Below are 27902 nucleotides of genomic sequence, written 5' to 3'. Positions count from 1 at the left end.
TATATAATAAAATAACACTTAATATAAAAACTTTTTGAATAAAATATTTTTTTTAGCTGTGCCTCAAGACCCTTGAACATTTAATGGGTCCCTAAAATTGTTTAATAAATTTTTTTGATATTGTTTTTTTTTCAATGTGTTTTTTTATAAAATGATTTATATTTTTGAGATTTTTATATAATTTCACTTCATTTGAGACCCAACATGACATACTTTTAAAAACATTTTTTTTTGATAACATTAGGGACCTGTTTGATGTTTGACAAATATATATATATATATATATATATATATATATATATATATATATATATATATATATATATATCTTAACAATTAAAATTATAATTTTATAATTATTATAATTATTTAATCCTTATAATTATTTAGTTTCACTACATAAATATATATATATATCAGTGTTTCACAGAAAGACGTGCAATCCCACGTCATCCTATGAAACACTGATATATATTTATGTAGTTCTTAAAACTAGAGATTTTATATATCCCAAAAAATAAAACATCTACAACATGCAATCTATATAGAGAATTTATAGAAAGAACAATTTTTAAATTATGTTTACAAAAATGTTTTACAAAAATTGTACGCTTTTTCTCAACAATTTATTTTAAATAATTTTGTTATAGGTTGTGTACTCATTCTTTCTCTTTCGCATGTAACTCTACTATGATTTTTGCCTTTTATGATTGCCTTTTATTACATTAAAAGGAATAAAGGTTATAAGGCAATTTTTTTATTACAGAAAAAATTATATAAAAGAATTTTGCCATTTCGTTTTAAAATATGTCGACAATTTTGATGTAATTGAAATTTTTATTGTCTGGTCAGCATAATCGACTTTTTGACTTATTAAGTAATTACATGTTTTATAACATTGTTGTTATTTAAGTTAAGTTAATTAATTAAACATTTCTATTAATGACATTTTATTATTTTACATTAAAAATTAGTTTAAAAAAGGCATTATGGTAAAAACATATTATTCAAAGTTAATTTGTCTAAAATATTTTCAAAAATTATGGAAATTTACCAAAGGTTATTTGCCAAATATTTTGCTATATTAAATATTTTTTATATGATGCTATTCAAAATGACTTATGACCATTATTCTTTTAAATTAAAGACCTCAAATGAAGCATTGTGCCATGCAAGCCAGGATATTTAGATATTTGGCGGCCCTAGGCACAGACCCTGTTTTAGGTATTTGGCAGCCCTAGGTGTAGTTTATTATATAGTTATCAGTAATTCATGTATAACATTGTTTTTAAACCCATATTTCGTTCACTAATATTTTTTTCATATCTTAAAAATATAATTTAAGTAATTAAACACTTAAGATTTTACAACTTTGAATTAAATATAAAAATTGTTCCTTCTTTATATTGGCATGTATAATTCTCAAACAGATTGCGTGTTGTAGATGTTTTATTTTCATTTAAATTTTTTGGACATATAATCTCTTTTGCTCCCTCATTTGTATCAAATATCGTTGATGGAAATAACAGGCATCCTAGAAATAAGAAAACAAAAACAGTAAAAAAATATATGGGTATAATCTTAAGTATTAGTAAGTGGTTTATATCAAACAGCATTGAATTTTTACATAAAATGGTGTGCTATAAATCCCACACCATATTCATTCCTGCTATAACTTACCGCAACAAAATTATTAAAAATTTCAATTATAAATCAGTTTGGAAGTTCCAAATAGGAACATATAACTTTGATCTTTATGCAAGTCTTTATGTATTAAGTGAAACGCTTTTGAATTTAAAAAATAAAGATTTGGTTTATAGCTTACTTTTTTACTTTTGTACTTTATTTTCACTTAGGTTAAGATTTATTTTCTTTTTTCAGTTTATGGTTTTTGTTTTCATTTTTATTTAGTTTACTTTCGTTTTTAAGCGTCGTTTTTAGAATGCAGGAAAATTGTTAAACTTTTTAAGCCATGGCCAAGTTAGTACATGGGTGGTCATATAAAGATGTGTGCACATCTTCCCGTGAAACACTGATATATATATTAGAAATTAGAAAAAATGGAGCCATAAATTTAAATAACAAAATTAACTATAGTTAATTTTGTTAACTGCATTTTATAAAGTAACTATCTGTTACAATTAAGTTATTACATTGTATAGAGTAACTATCCGTTACAATTAATTTATTAAACCTTATTAGTGTATTGAGGGGACTAATAGTGTCTGGCTTAAAAAATTTTAAATCAGATTTGTTTAGTTAAATGAGAATATATTACTAAAAAAAAAAAAAAACCTAATTGAAAAAATGTAAAACTCTCTTTTAAAGTAAAATTGTAAATGTTTAAAATGAGTAGAGTGCACAACATCATAAATTCACCTGTTTAGCAAAATTAATAATTTTTTATTTTACTAGTTAATTAAAATGTGGTTGTTTCAGATACGTTAAAAATTAATAATATTAATTAAATAAATTTCAGTTGTCGGCAGAAGCAGGTTTGCAGCTTTTTTTCATGCAAAAAAACTCTTCACCAATTTTGTATTTTTTGGGTTAACACGATCAACAAAGCCAAGACTTGCAATTAAAAGCTTCACATTGGTACCGCATTTTATTTTGAGTTGGCAATGCTTCTTTCCAAACTCTGTGACAATTTTTGCACCTCTTGATGTCTTTGTCTTGTTTCAGTTTTTTTAAATGTTGCACTTGCTGAGTTTCATCTGAAGCTTCACTGAAGTGAATCTTGCGTTTCTTTACTTGCTTTGACTTTTTGGCTTTATCATCTTGCTTTAGCTTCATGACCACCTCAAATGTACTTAGACACTTCAATTCTCAGAATGTTGACTCTTGGGTTTTTTTTGTGTCAATATGGTGGTGTAGTTAAACATTTTTCAAATTGCCTTTGAGTCTTTCTGTGAAGTGTAGCAACATTTAACACATTTGAGCAGGAGTCACTGGTGTTGTTGTTAAATTTTGAAGTTAGCCAATTGTTGGAGTTTGATGCTGACTGATGTTAGATGATGATGTAGGCTGGGCTGAGGATGATGAAACAGGCTCAGTTGAGGATGATGAAACAGACTTGCATGAAGATGATGAAACTAGCTCGGTTGATGATGATGAAGCAGGCATGAAATTTTCTTTTGTTAAGTTGTTGAAATTTTTAGCTGCATAAAATTCTGTAAGTAATTTGCGCCAAACTTGTTTCACGTTACAATACACACCTACGTCTAATGATTGAAGTATGTGGGATGAATGAGCCGGTAAACTCTTCCATCCAACCCGACTTGGATTTGTAAATACATTGTTTGGTGCTCCCCCTACACACCAGTCTTTGTACAGACATGATATTAATTTGTAAACTACAAAAGGTGGCAGAATGGTACCAGTAGTGTTGACACAATTACCGACTGTGTAATTAAATTTTTTGTTGTTACCAACCAATTTTAAAAGGCGTTTAGCACAGAGCGTGCAGATTATATGCTGTTTTCCTTGATCACCTGAAAATCTAATTTGCTCAAAATTCCACAAATTGCATGAAGTGTTATTGTTAATATTTGCTTCAAGAAATTGCTTTTGAAGTATATTGAAATAACTTGTTTTTTCTTTGGTACAAGAGGAAGCTCTGAGAGATAATGCCTGTTAATAATGATAAGCTCTGAGAAATAATGCCTGCTACTCTGATACTTAATATATGACTCCATTGTTTTGTGAAACCTTGATACTATTCTCGTCCTGGTATACCACTTGGAGGAAACAGATTACTTTGATCTGTAGATACTAAATATCCCTTATTATTGCGATGATATCTGCAAACATTCTGCCAAAAGCCCAATCGGCTAAACCGATAAGTAATGAAAAAGAACAAATTCAAATGCTTCGCTCTACCATGTGGTTGGACTTTGTTGTGCACACACTTGTAAAGAGTTGCTTTTGGTATGTTGTATGGCTCTGAAGCTTTACTGAGTGATTTTTCACTTTTTTTGGTTTGTTCTACTGCAAGTTGCAATTGCTCTTCACTATAAGTTGTTTGCGTTTTAAAAATGTAAGTATGAGTCATTTTGTTTTAAAATTTTTTATATAGATAGCAAAGGTTGCTATATTTATTTAGGTTTTAAATAATTAATAACTATTAATTAAAGTTTACCCGCGCTCATCCATATGGATAAGTGTTAATATTAGCATATTTACTCTTCCCCGAAATACATTTATATTGGTTTTTTGCTCAATTTTTTTTTTCAGGAACTAGCAAATTCAATTTTGAAAAAAAAATCTTGATCGCCATAAAATTTTAGACAAAACAGCCTTTTTAGTTGATTAAAATTTAATTTTAGTTTTGGGAGTTTTGAAGTTAATTTTTTTGAAAAAAAACATTTTGTTTTTTTTACTATGGTGAGAATTTTAAAGTTTGTTCAGGCAAAAATAAGTTTTTTTAAAACAATTTTTATACCTTTAGATAGAGCACAAAATTCTCTACAATACACTTTGCATTTTAAAAGTTATTTTGTTTTATTTTTCAATAAATGCAAAAGAAACAAAATTGTTTAACTGTTCACTTTTTTTTCCTTTGCTCTTACCCCAGCTCACTCTATTTTTTAAAATTTAATATGTTTTTAAAATATATGTTTTTTAATCAAAAAAATATAACATTTTTAAAATTATGTTTACTGTAATCATCTCTTCTTTAAATATCTTTAATTTAAAAGGCGTCTTAAAATCTCTTTAAAAATTTTTAACCTTTAGTAAAAGTTAAATGAACAGATTTGCTAAATCAAAATTTAAAAATTAAAATAATAGTAAATACATTTATTAAATGCTTATGTCTTTTATTGGAATAGTTATTTGAATGCAAGACGTAAAACTATTTTGTTAATTTTACAAATAATGCGCGATTTAATATATGTAAATATATTATGCAATGTAAATATTGATTAAAAATTGTTTAAAGTATTTAAACATTTAATTACTATTTAATTTAATATATATTTAAAAAATTTAATTACTATTTATTTTATTTAAAACATTAATAACTAATAAAATTGAATTTACTAAAATATAGTTAATAAATGTTTAACCCTTAAAGGATGGCGGGGTATTTTACTACCCCAGAAGATTTATTTTTAATTGCCACATCAACAAATTTTGTCTATTTGAAATGCCACTTTAGAAAATCTTTTATTATCATTTAAAGAAGTTGTTAGTGTAAAATATTTTGTGTTACTAATAAGTTGACAATAATATTGATAGTTGAAAATTTAGTTACGTTAAAGATGGTTGGGGTATTTTTATACCCCATGCAAATTTTCTCATTTTTTAGTTAGTAAATCAATAAATAGCTTAATGAATTATGTTTAGTTTAACGCTTGTGTTTTAGTTATTTTTCAATAGGTATCGGGTATTATCTTTTTTATGAGTAAATTATATCATACATGCATTATATATATACAATCACTGTAACAATGATAAAGTGCTCATGTTGCATATATTTTGTTTTTATGTCAAAAGTATTTATATTATTGATACAAAATAATAATGCTTAAAATATTTGTTATATATTTTTCACATATTTTGTAAGGTAAACACTGAAATTATTTTTTAGAATTAATATAATTAATATAATGAGTCACCCTAGAAGAAATGCTGCAGTCAAGACTAATAATATTATTTTTGGTTTAAATGAATTATCTTCAAGTGATGAATCAGCTGACGAAAACCTTACAGACGATGAAGAAGATATTATTACAGCTGACAATGAATCAGATGCTCTGATGAAAGCGATGAAGAAGTTGTTCAGGAAAATCACATTTTAGATCAAAACATGATTTTAAAGAATGATGAGGAAATTTGGTGTAAACTTCCCCGTGTAGATGCTGCTCAGCCACCTGCACACAATATTATTCAACAACCAACTGGTCCAACAAGGTTTGCAGCTCAGGTTTGCACCCAATTTGTGGGTACTGCCTTTAAACTCTTTATAACACCAGAAATGATTAGAATTATTGTCAACTGCAATAATGCTGAAGCTCGTAGAATAAAACTAGAAGGATGGGTTGACATGACAGTAAATAAGCTTTATGAGTTTATTAGAGTTCTTCTCCTAGCTGGAGTGTTTCATTCTAAAAACCAAAACATAAAAGAGCTTTGGAGTAGATTAGATGGCATATCAATATTTTCGGCTTCAATACAACGAGATTAATTTGTTGACTTGCAACAATGCATTCAATTTGATGAGAGGGAAACAAGAAATCAAAGATGGTTTGAAGACAAATTTGCACCTTTAAGAAATATAATGAAAATGTTTATTAATAAATGTATGAGCAACTACAATCCAAGTGTATACCTTACTGTCGATGAGCAACTTGTTACATTTAGGGGACGTTGTCCATTTAAGATGTTTTTACCTACTAAACCAGGAAAGTATGGAATGAAGATATGGATATTATGTGATGCTGAAATCTTTTACTGCATAAACTTGCAATCGTATATTGGTAGATTAAATGGTGTACATGATGTTGGACAAGGTACACAAGTAGTTCTTAAACTAACTAATCACTTAAAAGGAAGTTGTAGACACATAACAGCTGATAATTTTTTTACAAACATTTGTCTTGTACATGCATTGCTAGGATGTAAAATGGCACCATTTAAAAAATAAAGGAGTAATACCAAAAAAGTTATTGCCAGCCTTACATCGACCAGTTTACTCTAGCATTTTTGGTTTTCAAAATGACTCTACTATAGTTTCTTATGTATCTAAGAAAAACAAAGCAGTAATATTATTATCAATCTTCCATCACAGTAATGATATTGTTATGAAAAACCACATATTACTTTGATTACAACAAGTACTACTAGCTACTCTAGTCAGGGAAAAGTAATCAATGGCCATTTACAATGTTTTGTAATTTTTTTGATATTGCAGCATACAATGCTTTGATTTTATTCTTGTCAGTTCACCAAGATTGTAAAAATGGGGCTTCTCATAGAAGAAGAGAATTTTTAAAAGAATTATCAAAAAGTCTTATTAAAAAGTTTGATGCAAATGACAATCTTCCGCAAATAGTTGTAAATAATAATCTTCGCCAAGTAATTGCACAAAATAACCTATTAAATCAAGTCAACCAATTCAAGAGCAGCACATAAAAAGATATATTTATCCTTGTGTTCATAACAGAAAAACCTGCCTGCAATGTACATCATGTAGCTATTCTGTTTCAAAGGTTCATGGCAAAATTGTTTGCAATAGTTGCTTTATTTAGAAAATATATTTTATTTTTATTTGAATAAATTGTATCAAATATCACTTTTATTTAAAAAACATTGAGAAAAACAATATTTTTGTTGAAAGCATGCATTTTGATTTAAAAAGTTCAACATATTTTGTATAAAAACCTATAATTTTAGTTGGGTTAGTAATACCCCAGCCGTCCTTAACATTTTTTTTCCCGTCCTTTAAGGGTTAAAATATTTGGAACAATTTTCAATAATTATTTACTAATAGTGTGGTATTTGCAACAAAAACGTTTATTAAAGTCTTTAGGCAAATAGTTTTTTTATTGTAACTAAAATAAAATAAAATACCTTTAAATCAACTCCTTATTTTAGGATAAAACTAAACAAGATAAACACAAATGATTAAAGTGATGATTGAAAAATGATGACTAAAAATAATTGTTGTGACGCCAGTTTTAACTAGGGGAGAAGAAGAGGAAGGGAGTGACTCAAAAACATAACCCCTCCCCCAACATTGCTGAAAAATAGCGGTATTCCCAAATAAACTCTGGGCTTCTTTATACCTTTTAACTCATTAACCATTAACTCTTGTCATTATACCTTTTAACTCATTAACCATTAACTCATGTCATTATACCTTCAATATTCACTAGCTTTCCTGCACCATTTGAAGCACAGCAACCCCAAAACATAAGTGAGCCAACTCTATGCTTGACAGTTTTTTTAAGATTTCTAAGAATGCATCACAAGGTCTGCACCAAACTCTTTGTAGTTTTTTAAAGCAAAATATTTGAAATTTACTGTCATCAGATCATAACAATAAGTTCCAAAATGCCCTCACCTTTGTTAAAATGCATCAAAATCTGAAAGAGGTTTTATTTGGAGAGAATGTACAACAGCTTTAAATGTTTTTAAATTTTAAACATGTTTGTTCCAACAGTGATTAATGTTTCAACATGATTAACAACACCAATGTACAAATTATTCAGAAAGAATCATTAAATTATTTGATCAGCCCAAAATTAAACATGCAATTTGATGTAATTTTACAATGCTTGTATAATGTAAACTATGCTTTAACTTTTCTTCGAAATCAAATAAAAATTCAATCTCTGCATAATGCACTAGATACTTTTGATGCAACGAACAAATGTGAAGCTTTATTTTAATCTATTTAATAAGCCATTCTTAAAGTTTGGCAGACACAAAAATTATTAAAAGTTAAATTTCTTGTTTGCTATGCATAAATAAGGTCAGGTGTTTTCGATTGATTTTTGTTTTAATGCATTTTACATGTTTAAAAATTGTAGCTGTACAAACTCCACCAAGATAAACAGTATCATTATACTCATAATCAGGCTAACATATTTATGTTTTAAAATAATAATATCTTTGTAATTGTAATTATGTTTGTAATTTTTTTACAACTGGTTTTGCAGATAAAAACCATTTTTATTGTGATGCTACCATTAGAAACCATTAAAAAATTATGAATTTTTTCTCTGCCCTTATCTGCTAGTTGAAATGGCGGTTTTATATCAGAGTTTTCCTTCTTCTTGGTAAGTTGTCTTCACCTTACTAAAGAGTTTTACCTACCCCAATACAGAATCATTTTAACATGATTAGCAGAATAGAGTTAATATATGCCAGAAACTTTACATAATAATCTAAATGAAGTAAATGTTGCAATAAATAAAGTAAAACTTAAATTTTATATCATTTCATATAAGTTCATATTTTATGCATTATGTATGCATATAGATATACACATATACATGATATATGCTATATTCAGTTTTAGAAAAATGATAAATAATCATTTCTTTAAAACTAAATATATTCTGTACTTCAGAATATATTCAGTTTTATTCCTTAATATAATCATTTCTCTAAACTGAATATTGCTGATGTACTTTGGATTTTATATATATTTTTTTTAAACAGTTAAAGTTCAGATTTTTACCACTAAAGCAGTTTATTAATCTAGTTAAACAGTCAAAAAGTGGTGTTATATATTGTTATATATGTTATGTATACTTAACTTTTCAGCCCTCGGAATTAGGGTCGGCATTTGGCATTGCCAACCTAACTGCCAACCTGACACTGTTTGATGTCAGCAATTTTTTGCCGACCTCAGAATTTTTAAACTTAATTTTATTTGCTATTTCAAATAAACGAAATACAACAAAACAATTGTTTTATTGAAATTCTTAATAAAATCTAAAATAAAAACAAAAAAGTATTGTTTTATTGAAATTCTGAACAAATTTTCCTGATAATTTTAAAAAAAAACAACAACATAACAAACGTTTTATTGAAATTATAAATACAAATCTTTTTCTTTAAATTGTAAACAAAACAATTAAAATACAAACGGAATAAAGAACGTTTTAATTTCTAAACAAATTTTGAAAATTTTGAAATCAAAACAGCGAAACAAACGTTTCATTTAAGTTCTAAAACTGTAAAAGGTTTTATAATAAAATATAATAATAGTTAAAATAAAGTCTGCAAGACTTTTCCAATTTTTAGAAAACCATCAACGTTTAAATCTTTAAACCCTTATCATTATTCCGAGAGTTGGCTTTTATAAACAAGTATATAATTTTATAAATATTTTGAATAAAAAATAAAAAAGTTAAATATTTACTTAAGAGTAAAATATGTAATTACTTTTTGTTTACACATGTACGATTATATTTTATATGTCTAATTACAAGAAAATTACACTTAATTTTTAGAAAATCAAAGATTATTATATATGTATATTTTTTGCTTTTAATATTGAATATTTTTATTATAGTTTTTTTTATTTTCTTTATCTTTGTTATTGTAATGATTTTTTGAAAAATAACTTCTCCATATATAGCATAAATTCGGAGGTTGCATGCAATTGTATTGAAAAAAAGATTTGAGAATATTCATATATTCTCAAATCTTTTTTACCTTTAAACTTGTTTTTAGGGAGCTCTGTGTCGAACCTTAGAAGGTCATGGACACTGGGTTTGTATTTATATATTTATTCAGAATAATTCCTTAGCAACATGTATTTATCTCTATATATAAAATGCAAAAATTGTTTCTTCTTATGTTCATGATAGACTTTAAAACCATCCAACCAATGTATCCCAAATTGTTTTCATTATAAATATAATGTGGAATTGGTTTTAGAACACTAACAAACAATTCATCATTAGGCACATTCATTCCATTCATTAAGTCAATTTTCATGTTATTTTGTGAAGTTTTTTCCTGTTTTTTAATGAAGTTTTGAAAATTTAAAATATTTAAATTTTCTTTGAAATCAACTTTAATTATTGTTAATTGTTCACATTCTCATTGAAGGGTGGCGCTACTTGCCAAATAATAATAAAAATAATAAAAAATTTAAATTTAATTTCTGTATAATTTGTGTATAATGTGTATATTTGTTTTGACCACATTGGTATGAGTTTGGCCCATAATACGGACTGTCAATGTAAATTAAACTGATCAGCCATTCTCATCAGAAAGTTTTATCATTTGTGGTTATTGCATTGATCATGTCAAATAATTGAATTAGAAAATATTAAAAACCTAATAAATAGTAAAAAAATATTCGTTTATTTGAATTTTGGTGGTGGTTTTAATTTTTGTTTTTTGATTGTACTTGTTCAAAAATTGGAAATATATTTGTTATGTGTAGTTTGGAAAAGTTATCTATCTGCATATAAAAAATATTGCTTATCAAAAATGCTGCAATTCTGAGAAATACAGCAGATGAGCAATGAAAAAGAGCAGATGACACACCCAAACAGCAAGAAGTGTGATTAGATTCAAATAGGTTGATAGAGCAGCAGTCTAAAGCAGCAGAAACAGCATGAAGTATGTCATTCCAAATCTACTTTGAATCAGCGCTACTACAGCAAGAGCTGCTGAAACTCCTCAACAGTATAAAAACAAAAATAAAGGTAATCGATTACAAACGCTCAATGAAAACAAAGAATCAATTTTCAGTTGGTGATAATTAAGCTTTGACTGAAGTAATCATTTGAGGTTGTGATTGACCAATGGGCACTGTTTGTTTGTACTGCCACACACTGAAATTTTAAAAGGAATCACCTAGCATGTATTGTTTGAATGGTATAGTCGTCACTGCTGATTGAGCCACCTGAATTGCTTATAAACTTCTGGCTTTCTGTTTCTTACCACAGCATTTTCCAGGCATTTTCCAGAAAACATTTGAAAATTCAATTTAAGTTTTTAAATGACTTCATTTAGAGCTACAAAGATGGTTAACAAAACAAGTTTTGTTTTATTTTTTATTTTTTATCATTACATCAAAAAATACATCAAAAATAAAATTAATCTCTAGGTTTTATGGCAACAAAAAAAAATATTCAAATTCAATTAAAGCTGACTGCTGAAGTTGTTAAGTACAAGTTGATTGACCCAGTTATAGAAAAAGATTAACTATTCATTAAATCCACAGTCATCAGAGGTATCATATTTAAAGTATTTTTCTAATGGCTGCTACCTGATGGCTGCACTGTACAGTTTTAAAAAATTTTATCAATCTTTGCCATCACAGTAAATACGAACAACAGGGGACATACAAACATCACAGCATATATGAACAACAGGGGAGTTGCTTCTTTACTAGCCCTCTTCGTCTGCATATGACTTAATATGTCCTAAACTAGTTATTAAATATGTTTTTTAAGCTTCAATTTAAAAATTGTTTTTAAAAACATTTTCCATTACAAAATTTAAGTTTTTTAAAAGGAAATAGATAACCTAAGAGGTAAAATTATTAGGATAATTATTAATAAAGATGAGAAACAATACAAGACCAAGGATAGAAACTTATGGTATCATTTAATGGATATGAAGGAGTGTTGTTGTGGTTAGAAAGGTTTCAATAATTTTCAAAATTTTAAGAAAGTTAAGAAAGGCAATAAGATCGGATCCATATGAGATATGTTTGTTAATGACATTCTAAAAAAAAAAAATTTTCTTGAACCTAACTTCTGAGAAAAGGTTTGAGATTATTAAGCTAAGAGTAATAGCATCATACCTATTTGCATTTTTTTGCAATTGAAAAAAGTTGTTTGTTCTCAAGAGAGTTTTTGTTTTTTTACTTTTCATAGCTTTTTAGTTGAATATTACTATAATGGAGTTAATGGAATTTTTTTTACATGATAGTGACTATAGAATACTATAGTCACTATCATGTAAATAAAATTATAAAGTATATTTGATGACACTTTATTTTTAAGATATTGTTTGCATTGTTTATATTTATTTAAGGTTAACACTATGGCTTTAAACACAGATTATGCTATTCGCACTGGAGCATTTGAACCTGCTAAAGGTGACAATGAAATAACTTTAGAGAACACACAGAAAAAATCTTTAGAGCGTTACACTAATGCCAAGGTTTGTTTGTTTACATTAATGCTAAGGTTTCAAATGATTATAGTTTGTGAATAAAATAAAATAACATTATTTGCAGTGATATTAAGGAAATTGGTTTTAATTTACAAATTTGTTTACTTATTTTAAAAGTTTTTTTTTCATTTAATAGTAGATATTTTGACATAATGTTGTTGTTGTTTTTTTTTTGATTAAGTTAAATTTATTTAATCATGATTTAGTGAAATCATCAAGTGAAAATATAAATTAAGCTATTTATTAAAAATGTATGCTTTGAATCATGGTGTGATTAGAATTACTATTTTAAAAGAATTTTTAGTATTACTTTCAATTGTTGTCATACCCCTTTTTTAATCCCGTAATTTTGAAACACAAACCTCTACAAATGAGACTGAGATACTTAAAGAAACCAGTTGAACACAATATTTCTAGGGACAAATTAAATTTTTTTTCAGCCAATCGTTATTGCAAGAATCTAGATCTTCCTATATTTATGAATGGTAGTGTACTCAATGAGTCGTCTACCCTTTATCTTCTCGGATTAACTCTTACTTACGATTTTTCTTGGAAACCATATATCAAATTGATTGCAAAATTAGCATCTGCTAAGGTTGCATCTTTTTATCTTATGTGCCACTTTCTTACTCCGGATTCTATTTTTTCTCTCAATAAATCTCAAATCTGTTCTTGTATGGAATACTGTTGCCATATCTGTGGCAGATCTTCAGATGATGCCCTTTCTCTTTTAGACAAGGCGCAAAAACGCATTGTAAACATAGTTGTATCTGCCCTTAAAGCCAACTACCAATCATTATCACATCGTCGTAATGTTGCTAAAGTTGTTAGTCCTTGGCCTCAGCCTTGCCTTAAGGCCAAAAATTAAGGTCTTGGCCTTGGTGTTGGCCTTGAAACTGTTGGCCTTGGTCCTGGTCTTGGTCTTGAAAATTTTTGCCTTAGCCTTGATTGTTTTGACCTTGGCCTTCAAAAAAAAAACATAAAATTAAAGAATTAAAAGTTTTTATTTTTAAATACTTTTGTTTTTGGCTTTCATATATATTTAAAAGTATATTTTCTTATTGACATTGTTGAATTCTGCGCATAACCTTGATTTATTTTTACATGTGGTTTTATTGTCACAGTAATTGTTACCTACAGTTTTGTTATAGTTGGTCTTAATGTAAGGCAAAAATTCAAGTCTTTGGTCTTGAAAATGTTTGCATAGGCCTTAGCCTTTAAACTTTTATACTTGGCCTTGACCTTAAAACTCTTGGTCTTAGCCTTGTCCTTGGCCTTGTAACTTTTGGCCTTGGTCTTGGCCTTGGCCTTGTCACATGTGGCCTTGGCCTTGCTACTTTTAGCCTTGCTAACAACTCTGAATGTTGCTTCTCTTTCTCTTTTCAATAAATTCTATAATGGACACTACTCTAAAGAGCTAGTGTCTCTTGTGCCTTCCTCTAAAATTCATTCTTGTGTTACTTGTCATTCAATTAAGTCTTATCCTTTTACTGTGACTGTTCCTAAGTGCTCCCAAAATTCTTATTTGTCTAGTTTTTTTCCTTGAATATCAGTTCTTTGGAATTTGCTTCCCTCATCTTGTTTTCCTGATTCATATAATTTGCAATCAAAGTTGTCTGTTAATCGTTATCTTGCTCTATAAACTTCATCTTTTTTATTCCAGTAACTTCCAACTTTAAAAGTGGTTGCTTGCAGCCTTGTTGAAAGTGCAGATGTTAAAAAAAAAACTGAAAAAAAAAATTGGCTTTGAACTACATACCTCTTGCTTATAAATAGAGTATTTGACCATTTCAGTATTTCCACATATAGATAATAGTCAATTTTATCTAATAGGTGTATGCATATGAAACCGCTGTTTAAAATAAGACAAGTTAATTTTCTTTTTAAGACAAAATTAATGTATGGATGATTATGTGTGTGAAACTACGTTCAATTTGCTTTAAATATTATAGTTTTTAATTTGATTTTATTCATATCTAGATAATTTTATACATCTTTCAAAATGAACAACTTTGTGCCTTCAAATATGCATTTGCGGGAAGTATTACTTCACTATTTTATTTTAAAGAAAACTGCTGCAGAAAGTCATCGTTTGCTTGTAGAAGCTTATTCTGACCATGCTTTATCTGAAACAACTTGCAGAGATTGGTTTAGAAGATTTAAAAGTGGCGATTTCGATCTTGACAACAAGGAACGTGGTAAACCTCCAAAAAAATTTGAAGATTCAGAATTGCAAAGTTTATTGGACGAAGACGATGCTCAATCCCAAGAACAATTAGCAGAAGAGTTGAATGTTGATCAGGCAACAATTTCAAGACGTTTACAAGCTCTCGGTAAAATAAGAAAGGAAGGAAAATGGGTTCCACATGAATTGAAAGAACGTGATATTGAAAGGCGTTTAGTGACATGCGAAATGTTATTGAATCGTTTTGAAAGAAAGTCTTTTTTGCATCGAATAGTGACTGGAGATGAAAAATGGATTTATTTTGACAATCCAGTCCGCACAACACATTATGTTGACCCAGGCGCACCTGTAAAATCAACACCAAAGAGGAATATTCATGGAAATAAGGCTTTGCTGTCTATTTGGTGGGATCAGATTGGTGTGGTATACTATGAGTTGCTAAAACCTAAAGAAACAATTGATGGGCCACTTTACAGACTCCAATTATTCCGTTTAAGAAAAGCATTAGAAGAAAAACGACCCGAATATGCTGAGAGACACGATAAAATAATTCTTCAACATGACAATGCTCGTCCTCATGTTTGTAAAGTTGTTCAAACAGCGTTGAAAACTATCGGATGGGAAGTCTTATGCCACCCGCCGTATTCACCAGACCTTGCTCCATCAGATTACTATTTATTCCGATCAATGTCACATGGCTTGGCAGATCAGCACTTCTCGAATTATGAAGAGGTCAAAAAATGGCTCGATGATTGGATAGCTTCTAAACCTGAGAAATTCTATTGGGATGGAATTCATAAGTTACCAAAAAATTGGCAAAAAGTAGTAGAAAATAATGGAAATTACATTCAAAGAAATATAAATAAAACATCTCCAAAACAAACGTTCTAATTCAAAGAAAAAACAGCGGTTTCATATGCATACACCTATTACTAATGTCTTCATTCTTTTAGGATGTAAAACAAATTAGTGTATTTTAAAAAAGAATTCTCAATCGTCTTAAAAAGTAGAACAATGATATATCTGTAAAGAACTCTTGTTAGTTTTTATTTTTTATTTTTTTTATTTTGAATTTGAGTCATATTTTTGTTTATATGTATACAATGCTTGCTCCAATGTTCAGGGGAGGTTCACTTTTGTATAGAAACAAAATAAAGTTTTGTTTTAAATTGTTTGGGTATAAGATCTTTATATTTTTCAACCCGGAATTTCAAAGTGTCTAATTCTAGATTTTGTGAAATGGTTGTGTAAAGATTAACAATGTCACATGTAAGTATAATATTAATTTGGAATTTAATCTTTTATATGGGTCTTTAGTTTCTGTACAATAAGATATAAAATTCAATGTAAAAATTGGCTTAAATATGATCTCATTAAATCTATTCCTGCAATAATAGGTTGCCAATAATTTAGGTCTTTTGTTGTTTTAATTTCAATAAATAAAGTAATAGATTTTTTAAATTTTTTAATAATTTCTTTACATTTTTGAATTTTGGGAATTTCATAAAAATTGCTAGATTTTTCATTCAAATTTTGTAATGTAGTCAATCTCGTTTTGTGTTAGACATTGTATATATTGCCCTTTTTAATTTTTAAAAAATATGTTTTTAAAAAAATTTTATTTCAAATAGTTTTCCAAATGATGAAGCAAAAAACAATTTTTTTTTCAGTTCTCTATCAGTTGTACTGTATGTAATGAACTCAGTTCATTCAGCGCGCAAAATTAACTGAGTGATTTTGCTGAGAGCTTTTTAGTATTTTGATAAATTGTTTCAACAAAAAGAGTGTGTAAGCAATTTACCAAAATAAGTCCATCTGCAAAGTGCAATAAGTCATGCTTTGAAGATGGGCACTTCATTTTTCTAATTATAGCCATTAACAAATATAGAGTTGGTAAAAAAAAGTTATTAAATAACTTTTAGAAAGGAGGGAGATATTCTAATAAAAAAAAAAAACTATATAAGAATTTATTTCTAAAACCCAATATAATATTTCATAACAAAAACCGTTTTTCAATTTATTTCACGAATTTATAAGAAAAAAACTTATTAATAAAGCAAAACTTTAATTAATGAACTATCAGTTGTACTGTATGTAATGAATTATGTGTTAATGAATTAACTGACTAAAGTAAGCAGCAATAGTAGTATAACAAAAAAAATTTTAAATTAAACTTTAACAAAATGTACAACACTTTAGGTTTGGATTGGAGAAGCAATTTTTCATTGTTTGCTTATCAAAAACTAAATAAGTGTTTTTACTAAATTATATATGTGTATATATATATATATATATACGCATACACACACATACATACACACACACACACACACACACACACACCTATGCTATCACTTACAGAGACAGATTTTACAAAAAAACAAATACTTACGTGGACATAAGCATTATTGGGGACATTTTTGTGTACCCATTAATTTTTTGTCCCCATAAGCATCATTAGGGTTCCCTACTCATGATCCACTTAGATATTTGGGCACGCAGAATTTTTTCTTATAAACACAGAGGTTTTAAAAAAGTAGCTAAAGTGCTCATATTACCCAGACCACTTGGTAATATGAGCACTTTAAATTAGCTCAAAAAAATATTGTTAATTAATTTTTGGAATATAATAATTCGTTACAAAACTTATCATTAAAAAATCAAATTTTTGTTGAAACAATACTACTATGTTTTTCGCAAAAAAAAAAAATTCATTATTTTTTCAATTTTATTAACTCAAACCTGTAAACGATAAAAATTCAAATTAACTTCACTGCATACATCTTAGAAATCTTTAAGTATGCTCATATTACCCTAATCTCCCCTCTATATATATATATATTTATATATAAAGAGGGGAGATTTACATATATATATTATATATATATATATATATAAAAATTTGATATAAGGAACACCCTTATATATATACATATATATATATATATATATATATATATATATATATATATATATATATATATATATATATATATATATATATATATATATATATATATATATATATATATATATATATATATATATGTTAGGGTGTCCCTTATATCAATTTTTTTTTTTTTCAGATTTCAAAATGCATACCTTCTATTTCTTTTTAAACTATCTAGACTTACTTAAATACAAAATTTTATCCTCATACGACAACATTAACGCATGCCAACAGATCTCTGTAGATTTTGAAAATTGCTATTTTTAACCATTCCCGTTATGTAGCTAAATCAATTGAAACATTTATATTTTATAAGAAATTTATCAAAAGAATATAAAATTACAGATAAAGCAGGGTATTTTCTTTTAATGACCAAATAACCTAACAAAATCTAATGGGTGATGCGGAAGTTATCAGACAAATCCTAATTTCATTATTTGAGCATAATAATTAGTTTTTGTGGTTTTATGCGTAGGCATAAACGTTCTATAAAATATAAACTTTATTATTTGAAACACAATTATTTAAAATGAGGTTAAATGCAGCTGAACGAGAATCTTTTCGAAAGCGACTAAAAATGTTTTTTGTAAATAAACCTAATATATAAAAAAAAAAAATCGTAAATCATTTTGAAAAGGAAGGATTTGCTCAAAGTACAATATATGATAACCTAAAAAGACTTGAAACTGTTCAATTGTTTTCTGATAGAAAGCACCCTGGTCGTCCGACATCCTGGACTAGAGAAAAGAAAGCCGAATTAGCGAGACTTTTTTTTTTTTTTTTTTTTTTTTTTTATATTATTCACCTACCCAAGGCCCGAGGGGGCCACTACAGTCGAGGAGGCTACTCATTTTTTTGTGTTTTTTTTTTAGTTGTTATTCGTGGTGCAACCCTCTCTCAACTTTTAAACTCCGAAACACGAACCTTGCCGAGCAAGGCCGCTGCGCGGAGAAACTAAGTTGAGCGCGGTACTTCCAGGGACGTGGTGGGAGTCGAACTCTGAACCTCTCGCTTACAAAGCGAGCGCTCTTACCACTACACCACTACCGCATAATATATATATACCGCATATATTATATATATATATATATATATATATATATATATATATATATATATATATATATATATATAATATATATATATATATATTATATATATATATATATATAATATACCATACCGCACTTGTCAACAATTGAAAAGGGGTTAGTCAGAGAAAAATAGGTATTTAGTTCGGTGTAAATCAATCGACAATTGGTCGTCAGTTAAAGAAATGAATATTAAATATAGAAAACGTGAAAAGACTCCAAAATACACTATAGAACAACAAATAAAGGCAAAGAAAAGACGCAGGAAACTAGTTAACCAACTCTATAACACAAAATCGCTTCTAGTCATCGATGACGAAAAATACTTTTGTTATGCAGGGGACAACATGCCTGGAAATTCTGGATACTACACAAACAACAAAAAGGCATGCCCAGAAAGTGTTCGTTTTATAGGAAAAGAGAAATTTCCAAAAAATTATTAATGTGGATAGCCATATCTGACCGTGGTATGTCCAAGCCATTGTTTCGCACTTCCAAGGCTGTAGCGATCAATTCATCAATCTATATTAATGAATGTTTAGAAAAACTTCTTCCATTTATTCACAAGTATCATGGAGATTTTAACTATTTATTTTGGCAAGATTTAACAAGTTCTCATTATTCTAAAGATTCTCTAAATTGGATGGACCAATATGTCTATTACGGTGATAAAGAATCCAATCCCCCAAATGTGCCTCAAGCACGACCAATTGAAAATTTTTGGAGACATTTAGAAGGTTTACGAGGAAGATCAGCAAGCTTTAACAGAGCAAGTTTTGATTGATGGCATTAAACTAAAACTACAAAAAATTGATTTAAACTTTTTACAGTCGCATATGAAAGGCGTCAGAGCAAAATTGAGATCAATTGCAGATGGTGGTGTTTTTTCATATAAAAAATAATATATTTTTATTAAAAGATAAATGCTTTATTTAAAAAAAAAATAATAGTAGTTTGTTTTTTTATTTATAAATAAGTTATTGACATTTTTATTTTGTTCGATAACTTCCGCATCACCCGTTAGACATGAGACGCAATTAAAATACATCTCTAATATAGATTTTTTTAACGTTACGTTTACACTTTTTAAAAGTTGCACTTTTATAATTTAAAAAAAAAACCCAATTGAGACATAACTTTGATAATTTTTTTTTCATGACAAATTTCTAAAAAAAAAAAATTTAAAGTAACTAATATAGACTTACTTAAATAGAAAATTTTATATTCCTACGACAAAATTGACTCATGCCAACAGAACTCAGAAGATTTTGAAAATTGCTGTTTTTAACCCCATATGTTATGTAGCTAAATCAATTGAAACACTTATATTTTATAAAAGATGTATTAAAGAATAAAAAATTACAGATCAAGCAGGATATTTTTCTTTTAAGGTCTCTTTTTTACAGTCTGGATTTCTATGCTCTTGAGAGTCTTTTTTTTTTTTACAGTGTAGATAGAGATTTCTACACTCTTGCACAAAGCGTAGCAATAAATGCTTTTGTTCTTCTTTTGCAGTGATCAAATCATAAAAGTTTTAGTAAGTAAAACTGCTCTTTTAGCTGCATCATTAACTTAAGAAAAAAAAAAATAGAGACAAAAAGAAAAAAGTTTTCTTTTTGTCTCTATTTAGACAACATCTTCATCCCACTTTGAAATGTGTCTCTGGAAGAAGTTCTTATTAATTTTTAATCAAGAAAATAAATTTATGCTCTTGACAGACATAAAATCAAAGTACTCGTTTATCCTTGGCGCTAATTTTGATCTGGGATTGGGACAAACATATCCTTAAAGAGTAAATAGCTCTAGCCACCCGCCTCGCTTGATATATTGGTCCAAGAGGTCTGATTTTAATTTTTTTCTAATTATCACCTAAGAAAATACCAATTAGTTTCCGATAATCATCACATACAATAGTTTTTTGCAGTATTCGATTATAAAATGTCAACAATTTTTCAAATGTTGTATTTTAAAATGTTGTTTGGCGATATCAGAGTATGTTTCAATAGCAGCCTGATTAAGTCCAGTTGTGATTTTGTCCAGTTGTCTCTAAACTTTTTGAACATTGGGATATCATGGCTACTTGTGACTTTTGTGGATTTTTGTTTCAAATACACATTTTAAAACTAGTTCGTAAACATGATCGTGGTAAGCAAAAAGTAGAAATTCCCTGTCTAGTTTTTGTTTCAAAAGTACACTAGCTCCTTTTAATGTATTATAATCATTTTTGCCTAAAATGTGATAAAGTTCTTCCTTCCTCTTTTTGTTGTAGTTTCAGAACTTACCATTTGAGAGGTTGATGGTAGGGTTTCCTCAGGGCTTTCATCAGTGCTGCTGTGTGATCATGATGTTCTTGCATTTGTATAAAATCTTGTGTAGTTAGAAATGATGATAAACTCACGAGACACATTTGCTAATGTCTTTTTTTTCTTTGGATTTTCTCTGTCTTGTCCTTTTTACTTTTTCGGCTAATTTTTTGAGGAAAATTAAGAAAAAAAAAGAAGCTAAACATCCTGGATGCCTTGGTTCACTTTGTTTATGTATTTTTATATGTTCTAAAGCATCAGCATGTGCTATATCAAATAAATTACCTAAATTGTTTTGAAAGTTCTCCTCACGGTGCTTGTAAATATCTTGGATTTTTTTGGATTTTTTTTGCAAATTTCTCCAAACATGGTGAAGATCTACGAGCTTTTTTACACAGTTAGGTATAGTTCTGGTAGAGATTCTAGCTTCTTCCCAAAATATAATACACTCTTGAATGACAAGAGTGTATTTTGGGAAGAAGTTAGAGTCCCTACAAGAACTATACCTAACTGTGTAAAAAAAATTGTAGATTCGCTTTCACTAACAGTCAACTTAACTTTGCCAATGTTTAAAAAAAGTACTACAAGACTTGACAGTTAGGCAACTTTGGTTAGGTAACTTTGCGCCTGTTATTTGATAATTCACATCACCAGCTGAGATAATTTTTTTTTAATGCTTCCTAATTTTAATTGCCACTTCTTAAAAATAAAATAATGTTAGTAAAACTGTCAATGTTAGAATAACTGAATTTTTGTAAAATTGCGGATTTGCTTAAAATGGTTTTTACAATGTCGCAAAATTGATAATAACTATTTTTTTTACAATTATTGTAAGTAGATAATTATTATCTATTAACTATTATCAATTGGTATCAAGTTACCAAGATAATAATCTATTTTCATTTCTTAATTTTGCATTATTGTAAAAACCACTTTGAGCATATTTACCCTTTTAACAAATAACGCGAGTAACCGCAACTATTGCATAACTTGTATGAACATGATTCGATGCAAGTTGGCACAGGTTATTGTACTCCAAATATATATATATATATATATATATATATATATATATATATATATATATATATATATATATATATATATATATATATATATATATATTAGGGTGGTGGTAAAAACAACTTATTTTAAAAATGTCAGCTGACAACCCCTAAATGTGTTTTATATAATAAAATAATACTGGATTTAAAAAATTTTTGAATAAAAAATATTTTTACGGGTGCCACAAGGCCCTTATACATCAAACAGGTTCCTAATATTATAAAAAAAAAAGTTTTTCAAAAGTATATCATGTTGGGTCTCAAAAGAAGCAAAATTTTATAAAAATTCTAAAAATAACAATTATTTTTTGAAAAAACTATTATTTAAGATTTTTTTGAAATTATAATTAAAAAAAATAAACTTTTTTCATTTTTAGTTTAAAAGGTCATTTTTTTTGCAATAAACTAAAAAATAACAATTTTTTTTTAAAATTATTTGTTATTTTTTAATTTTTTATAAATTTTTGATTCTTTTTCCACCCAACATTACATACTTTTGAAAAACTTTTTTTTTTATAATATTAGGAACCTGTTTGATGTATAAGGGCCTTGTGGCACCCGTAAAAATATTTTTTATTCAAAAATTTTTTAAATCCAGTATTATTTTATTATATAAAACATATTTAGGGGTTGTCAGCTGACATTTTTAAAATAAGTTGTTTTTAGCACCACCCTAATATATATATATATATATATATATATATATATATATATATATATATATATATATATATATATATATATATATATATATATATATATATATATATATATATATATATATATATTAGGGTGTTGACTTTTTGATATCTCTAGTTTCCAATATAAAAAACAGATGAGCTTTGGTTTAAAAGTAACTGAAAAGTCATTGGTTTTATTTAATTTTTGAAAAAGGTCACCCACCATGACCCTTGATTACACACTGGCTCCCATATATCAGTGAATTTTTTTCAAAAGTATATCAACCTGGGTCTCAAAAAAACCAGAATTTCATAGAGATTTCAGAAATAATAATAGTTTCAAATAAAAATAAATTTCTTAAATTTTAAATACAAAAAAAAAAACAGTTTATAATTAAAAACAATAAAAGGTCGTTTTTATTGACATTTTGTTTGCAATTTTTTAAAAGGTCGTTTTTATTGACATTTTGTTTGCAATTTTTTTTTTTAATGTTTTAGTAGAAAAGATTATGAATTTTAAAATCACTATAAAATTCTGATTCTTTTGAGACCCAGATTGATATACTTTTGAAGAAAAAAAAATTCACTGATATATGGGAGCCAGTGTGTAATCAAGGATCATGGTGGGTGACCTTTTTCAAAAATTAAATAAAACCAATGACTTTTCAGTTACTTTCAAACCAAAGTTCATCTGTTTTTTATATTGGATACTGGAGATACCAAAAGTTTACCAAAAAGTCAACACCCTAATATATATATATATATATATATATATATATATATATATATATATATATATATATATATATATATATATATATATATATATATATATATATATTTATATATTTGTATATTGCAACTAGACCGCCCTTTTGAAGCTTCTAATAACCATTAAAAAAATCAGTAAAAGTATTTATAGCTTAAGCAACTTAATTAACATTTAGTAATTTTTATTAAAGACTTCAAATTTATTTATTCTACATTAATTTATAGATTTTTTTGTTTATAGGGAGTTAAACCAGAAATTCTTGTGTCAGGTTCTGATGATTTCACACTTTTTTTATGGCAACCTTCTGAATCTAAAAAGGAAATTGCCAGAATGACAGGTTATTTTTTACTAGTTTTAGGAGGATATTGCCAAACAGTGAATTTTTTAACTTTAAGCAAGGTCATACAAACTGGTGTATTGTTTGAATTGTTTCTATCTCAGCCTCTACCTTTATAGCCTTGTCTAACAACATTTATGATTTTAGCTAATCATCAAATCCTGGCCAGATATCTAAAAAAAATTTCCAACCAGTGAAAAAAATCCATGATAACATAAAAATCGACACATTGGAAAATTAAACTTTTTTCTATAATTTGCCTCAGTTTATAACTAGATTCAGGAATATCTTCAATAATAGCTAGAACGTGGAATTGTTGTATACCATTACTCAAGATCTAAATCATTCTTCTTATGATAATCAAAGATATTGATGATCATTTTAAAAAATAAATCACCACTATCTAATGAAATCTTTATAAAGGCTGATTTTGGGTCTAAACCATGTAATGTTAAAAATTCTAGCACAAAATCTGATGCATTTTGAACATACAAAAGATCTCCTAAATTTACATGGTCTATACTGTCAACAAACTCACACTTCTGCATTGTAGTAATTAAAGATAAAGTTTTCTAATTCAGAAACACGACTAAAAATAATAGGCTCTGTGGAAAGTTTATTTCCTTTGTGCAACCATCTCTTGTTGTTCTATTTGACAGCTCTAGCACAACCTGTTTAAACCTAATTGCTTAACTATTAGCTAAAGCTAAAAGGAAAGGGTAACTTAGTCTAAAATCTAATAATTACATTAATTACAATTTTATCTAGTAATTATATTAGAATCAGTTAATAAATAATCATTTGCTACGACTCTCCCTATGCTTTAGTCAATGTACAATTTATGTACAATTGTTATTAATACAATTAATTATATATATGAAAAAATTACTTTTTAAGGTGTTTACTTGAGATTAGTATTTTATTATTATTTGTAAATATGCTTTAATCAATCTACAATCTATGTTCTTTTTTATTTGCACAGAAAATATTTTGTTTAAATTTCATAAGAGTTTTAAATTACTAATTTGGGCTTATACATATAAAGTTTTGGTCATGTTTTTGTACCCAGTTAAAACTAGTACTTAATACCGAGTTTTCACTTATGTAAAATTTGTACAGCTTATGTAAGATTTATATAACTTGTATTAGTTCACATTTATAGTGGTTGTAAGCACCTATGAAAGTTTTTATTTATATCAGTCTGTAAATTCATTTGCTTATGCCAGATATGTGTTTTTGGAAGTTCTTGCAACTAGTTTGATTTGTTGAAAAACACGAGTTAAGAAGTTTACATTAAAATAATTTTCTCTTTTTATGTTATAGTTATCATTTTTATATATATTTAGTTGATTTAAATATTATAGTTGATATGGCAAAATTTTTTTTAGGCCATCAGGCACTTATTAACACTGTTCAATTTTCACCTGATGGTCGTCTAATAGCAAGTGGCTCCTTTGATAAATCTGTCAAACTTTGGGATGGCTGTACAGGAAAGTATGCAAAAATGTTCAATATAATCTAAAGTTTACCTTATTTTTTCTTTTGTTTTATAATCTTATTTTATTATTTATTCTTTAGATTTATTGCTGCATTTCGTGGCCATGTTAATTCTGTATACCAGGTTTGTTTATTTTTTAAATTTATTGCTGCATTTTGTGGCCATGTTAATTCTATATGCTGTTAATCCTGTATTCATGTTCTTCAATCATCGTTCATTCATTGTATTTATTCATCTTTAATATATTGATTTTTATTTTTCAGTCAAATATTAAATAGAATAAAGTAATTAAAAGAGTTAAAGATATAAATAATAATAAATATAAATAAATAAGGTTTAAATTTGAATTAATAACGGTGCTAGGGTGTTAATGGTGTTTGTGAAATTAGTTTTGTGGGGCATTAACAGAAAAACTGTTGTTTTTTTTTGTTTAAAAATTTAAACAAAAATGTTTTACTGGAAAAAAACTCACTAAATTTATTTCTATTAAAGTATCAAAAAAAATTGTTTTTTTATAGATACACCACATAGTTTGAAGCAATTTGTATGTATTTAGCAAGGTTTTTTTTTTTTTTTTTTATTAAAGAAACTAGGTATAACTGCTTTTTTTCCAAAGTTTTTATTTTAGTTTAAGTTGGTTTTCTTATTTTGAATTATGACTTGACATTCAAAAAAGATGTCTTTAAAATAACTTAAGTTTCATTAGTTATACATTATTCCATTTATTATCCATTATCCATTCATGCTTGATATACTCCACTCATATAGTTTGAAGAAACATTTTTTGTTGTTGTTGCTTTGCTGTTGCCCTTTTTAAAAGTAGAATTTTGAATATTGTATGGCAAAGCAACAACAACAAAAAATGTTTCTAAATTCAAAAACGAATCGTCAAATGTCTAAGTACAGTTTTAAAGCAGATTTATTTTGATTATCATATGAGAATTTACAATCTTAAAGTCTCAACTTTGGTTTCCATGTTTTTGTCATATATTGTTCCATAACTTCCATGGTTATGTTTCTATGGTTTAACTTTTGGTTGTTAACTTTTTAGATTGCATGGTCAGCAGATAGCCGATTGTTATGCAGTGGTAGTTCAGATAGTACATTAAAGGTTTTTTAATGCTTTAATTTTATAACAATAATATATGTAAGTTTTTTTTTCACTTTAATTAAATTTTTTACAGGTTTGGGACATGAAAACAAAAAAACTACAGTGTGACTTACCAGGGCACTCTGATGAGGTATCTTGATAAATATTTAACGCTTTTAATAAATTATGGTTTTTGCTTTTTACAAAAAGATTTTGAGATATCTTTGGTTATGGTTTTGATATTTTTTATATTTTCTTTGCTTGGTTCTTTATTATTTTAATTACTTTTAAATAACATGATTTAAAAGTTTTTTAAATTTTTAAAATGATTTTTTTTTTTATATACACTGTATTTTTATTCTATATTTAGGTTTATGCTGTTGATTGGAGTCCAGATGGTCTCAGAGTTGCTAGTGGTGGAAAAGATAAAGTATTAAAAATGTAGGTTAATATTGATTATATGATATAATGAATGTCAAATACGTTGATTTGTATAAAATATTTGAAATATAATTATAAATTTATAATATTTAAAATGGTTTACCCATTTTGTTCTACTGATTCTATTTAATTAACATATGTTTAAAATAAATTATATGTATATATATACACATATATATATATACACATATATATTCAAAAAGTACAATTTACAGCAGAATGTGCAAAAAGTTTGTTATTTTTTGTTATAAATTTGCTCTCTAATGGTATGTAATAAGATTAAGGCTCATTTGAAGAATTTTAGTTTCAGAACTGTTTCCTGAAAGGGAATCTGGATTGTTTAGTTACAACAAAGGTGATTACGATTCAATATTAAACTTTATTGTATCAATCAACTGGGATATTTTTTTATACATAAATCCAAGATCAAATGTTTAATTTAATAATTTCTAATTATCGTACTGTTTGCTAATAATTAATCTTGGGGATAATTCCTTTATCCCCAAGATTAATAAAGCAAAAAAAAAAAGTGTGATCCTCCACGTGTTAAAAACTTAATCTGAGTAAAAAAAATCTGCTTGGTATATCAAATGCTCCACTAAATTAAAGAATAATGAACTTGAAATAAATTACAAAGGTCTTAATTGTTGCATAAAAAAGTTCAAGTAAAAGCTGATATATTTAAAGCAAAAAAAGCACATGAAAAAGAAATAAAATTAAAATCCTAGTACAAAAAAAATTAGGTAAAGAGTTCGTTCTCACAAAGATACTTCAGACAGAATTGTTGCAGCTCTTCCTTCTATAGTTGATACTCTGAACTCTCTATTCAAATCT

At 27.2% G+C, this 27902-nt stretch overlaps 1 protein-coding gene across 1 annotated transcript in view; it reads left to right on the top strand.

Annotated features, from left to right (window-relative positions):
• LOC100207732 (notchless protein homolog 1) overlaps positions 1–27902 on the top strand; it is a 96761-nt gene that overhangs the window by 66064 nt on the left and 2795 nt on the right. Inside the window, exons 10-17 of the mRNA XM_065807825.1 lie at positions 10192–10230; positions 12517–12645; positions 23943–24039; positions 25428–25533; positions 25618–25660; positions 26589–26648; positions 26722–26778; positions 26998–27068. Of these exons, the coding sequence (XP_065663897.1) occupies positions 10192–10230; positions 12517–12645; positions 23943–24039; positions 25428–25533; positions 25618–25660; positions 26589–26648; positions 26722–26778; positions 26998–27068 (602 nt within the window). The remainder of the gene's footprint in view (positions 1–10191; positions 10231–12516; positions 12646–23942; positions 24040–25427; positions 25534–25617; positions 25661–26588; positions 26649–26721; positions 26779–26997; positions 27069–27902) is intronic.

This window comes from Hydra vulgaris, chromosome 10, assembly GCF_038396675.1.
Source record: "Hydra vulgaris chromosome 10, alternate assembly HydraT2T_AEP".
NCBI lineage: Eukaryota > Metazoa > Cnidaria > Hydrozoa > Anthoathecata > Hydridae > Hydra > Hydra vulgaris.
This window is presented reverse-complemented; position numbering and strand designations above follow the sequence as displayed.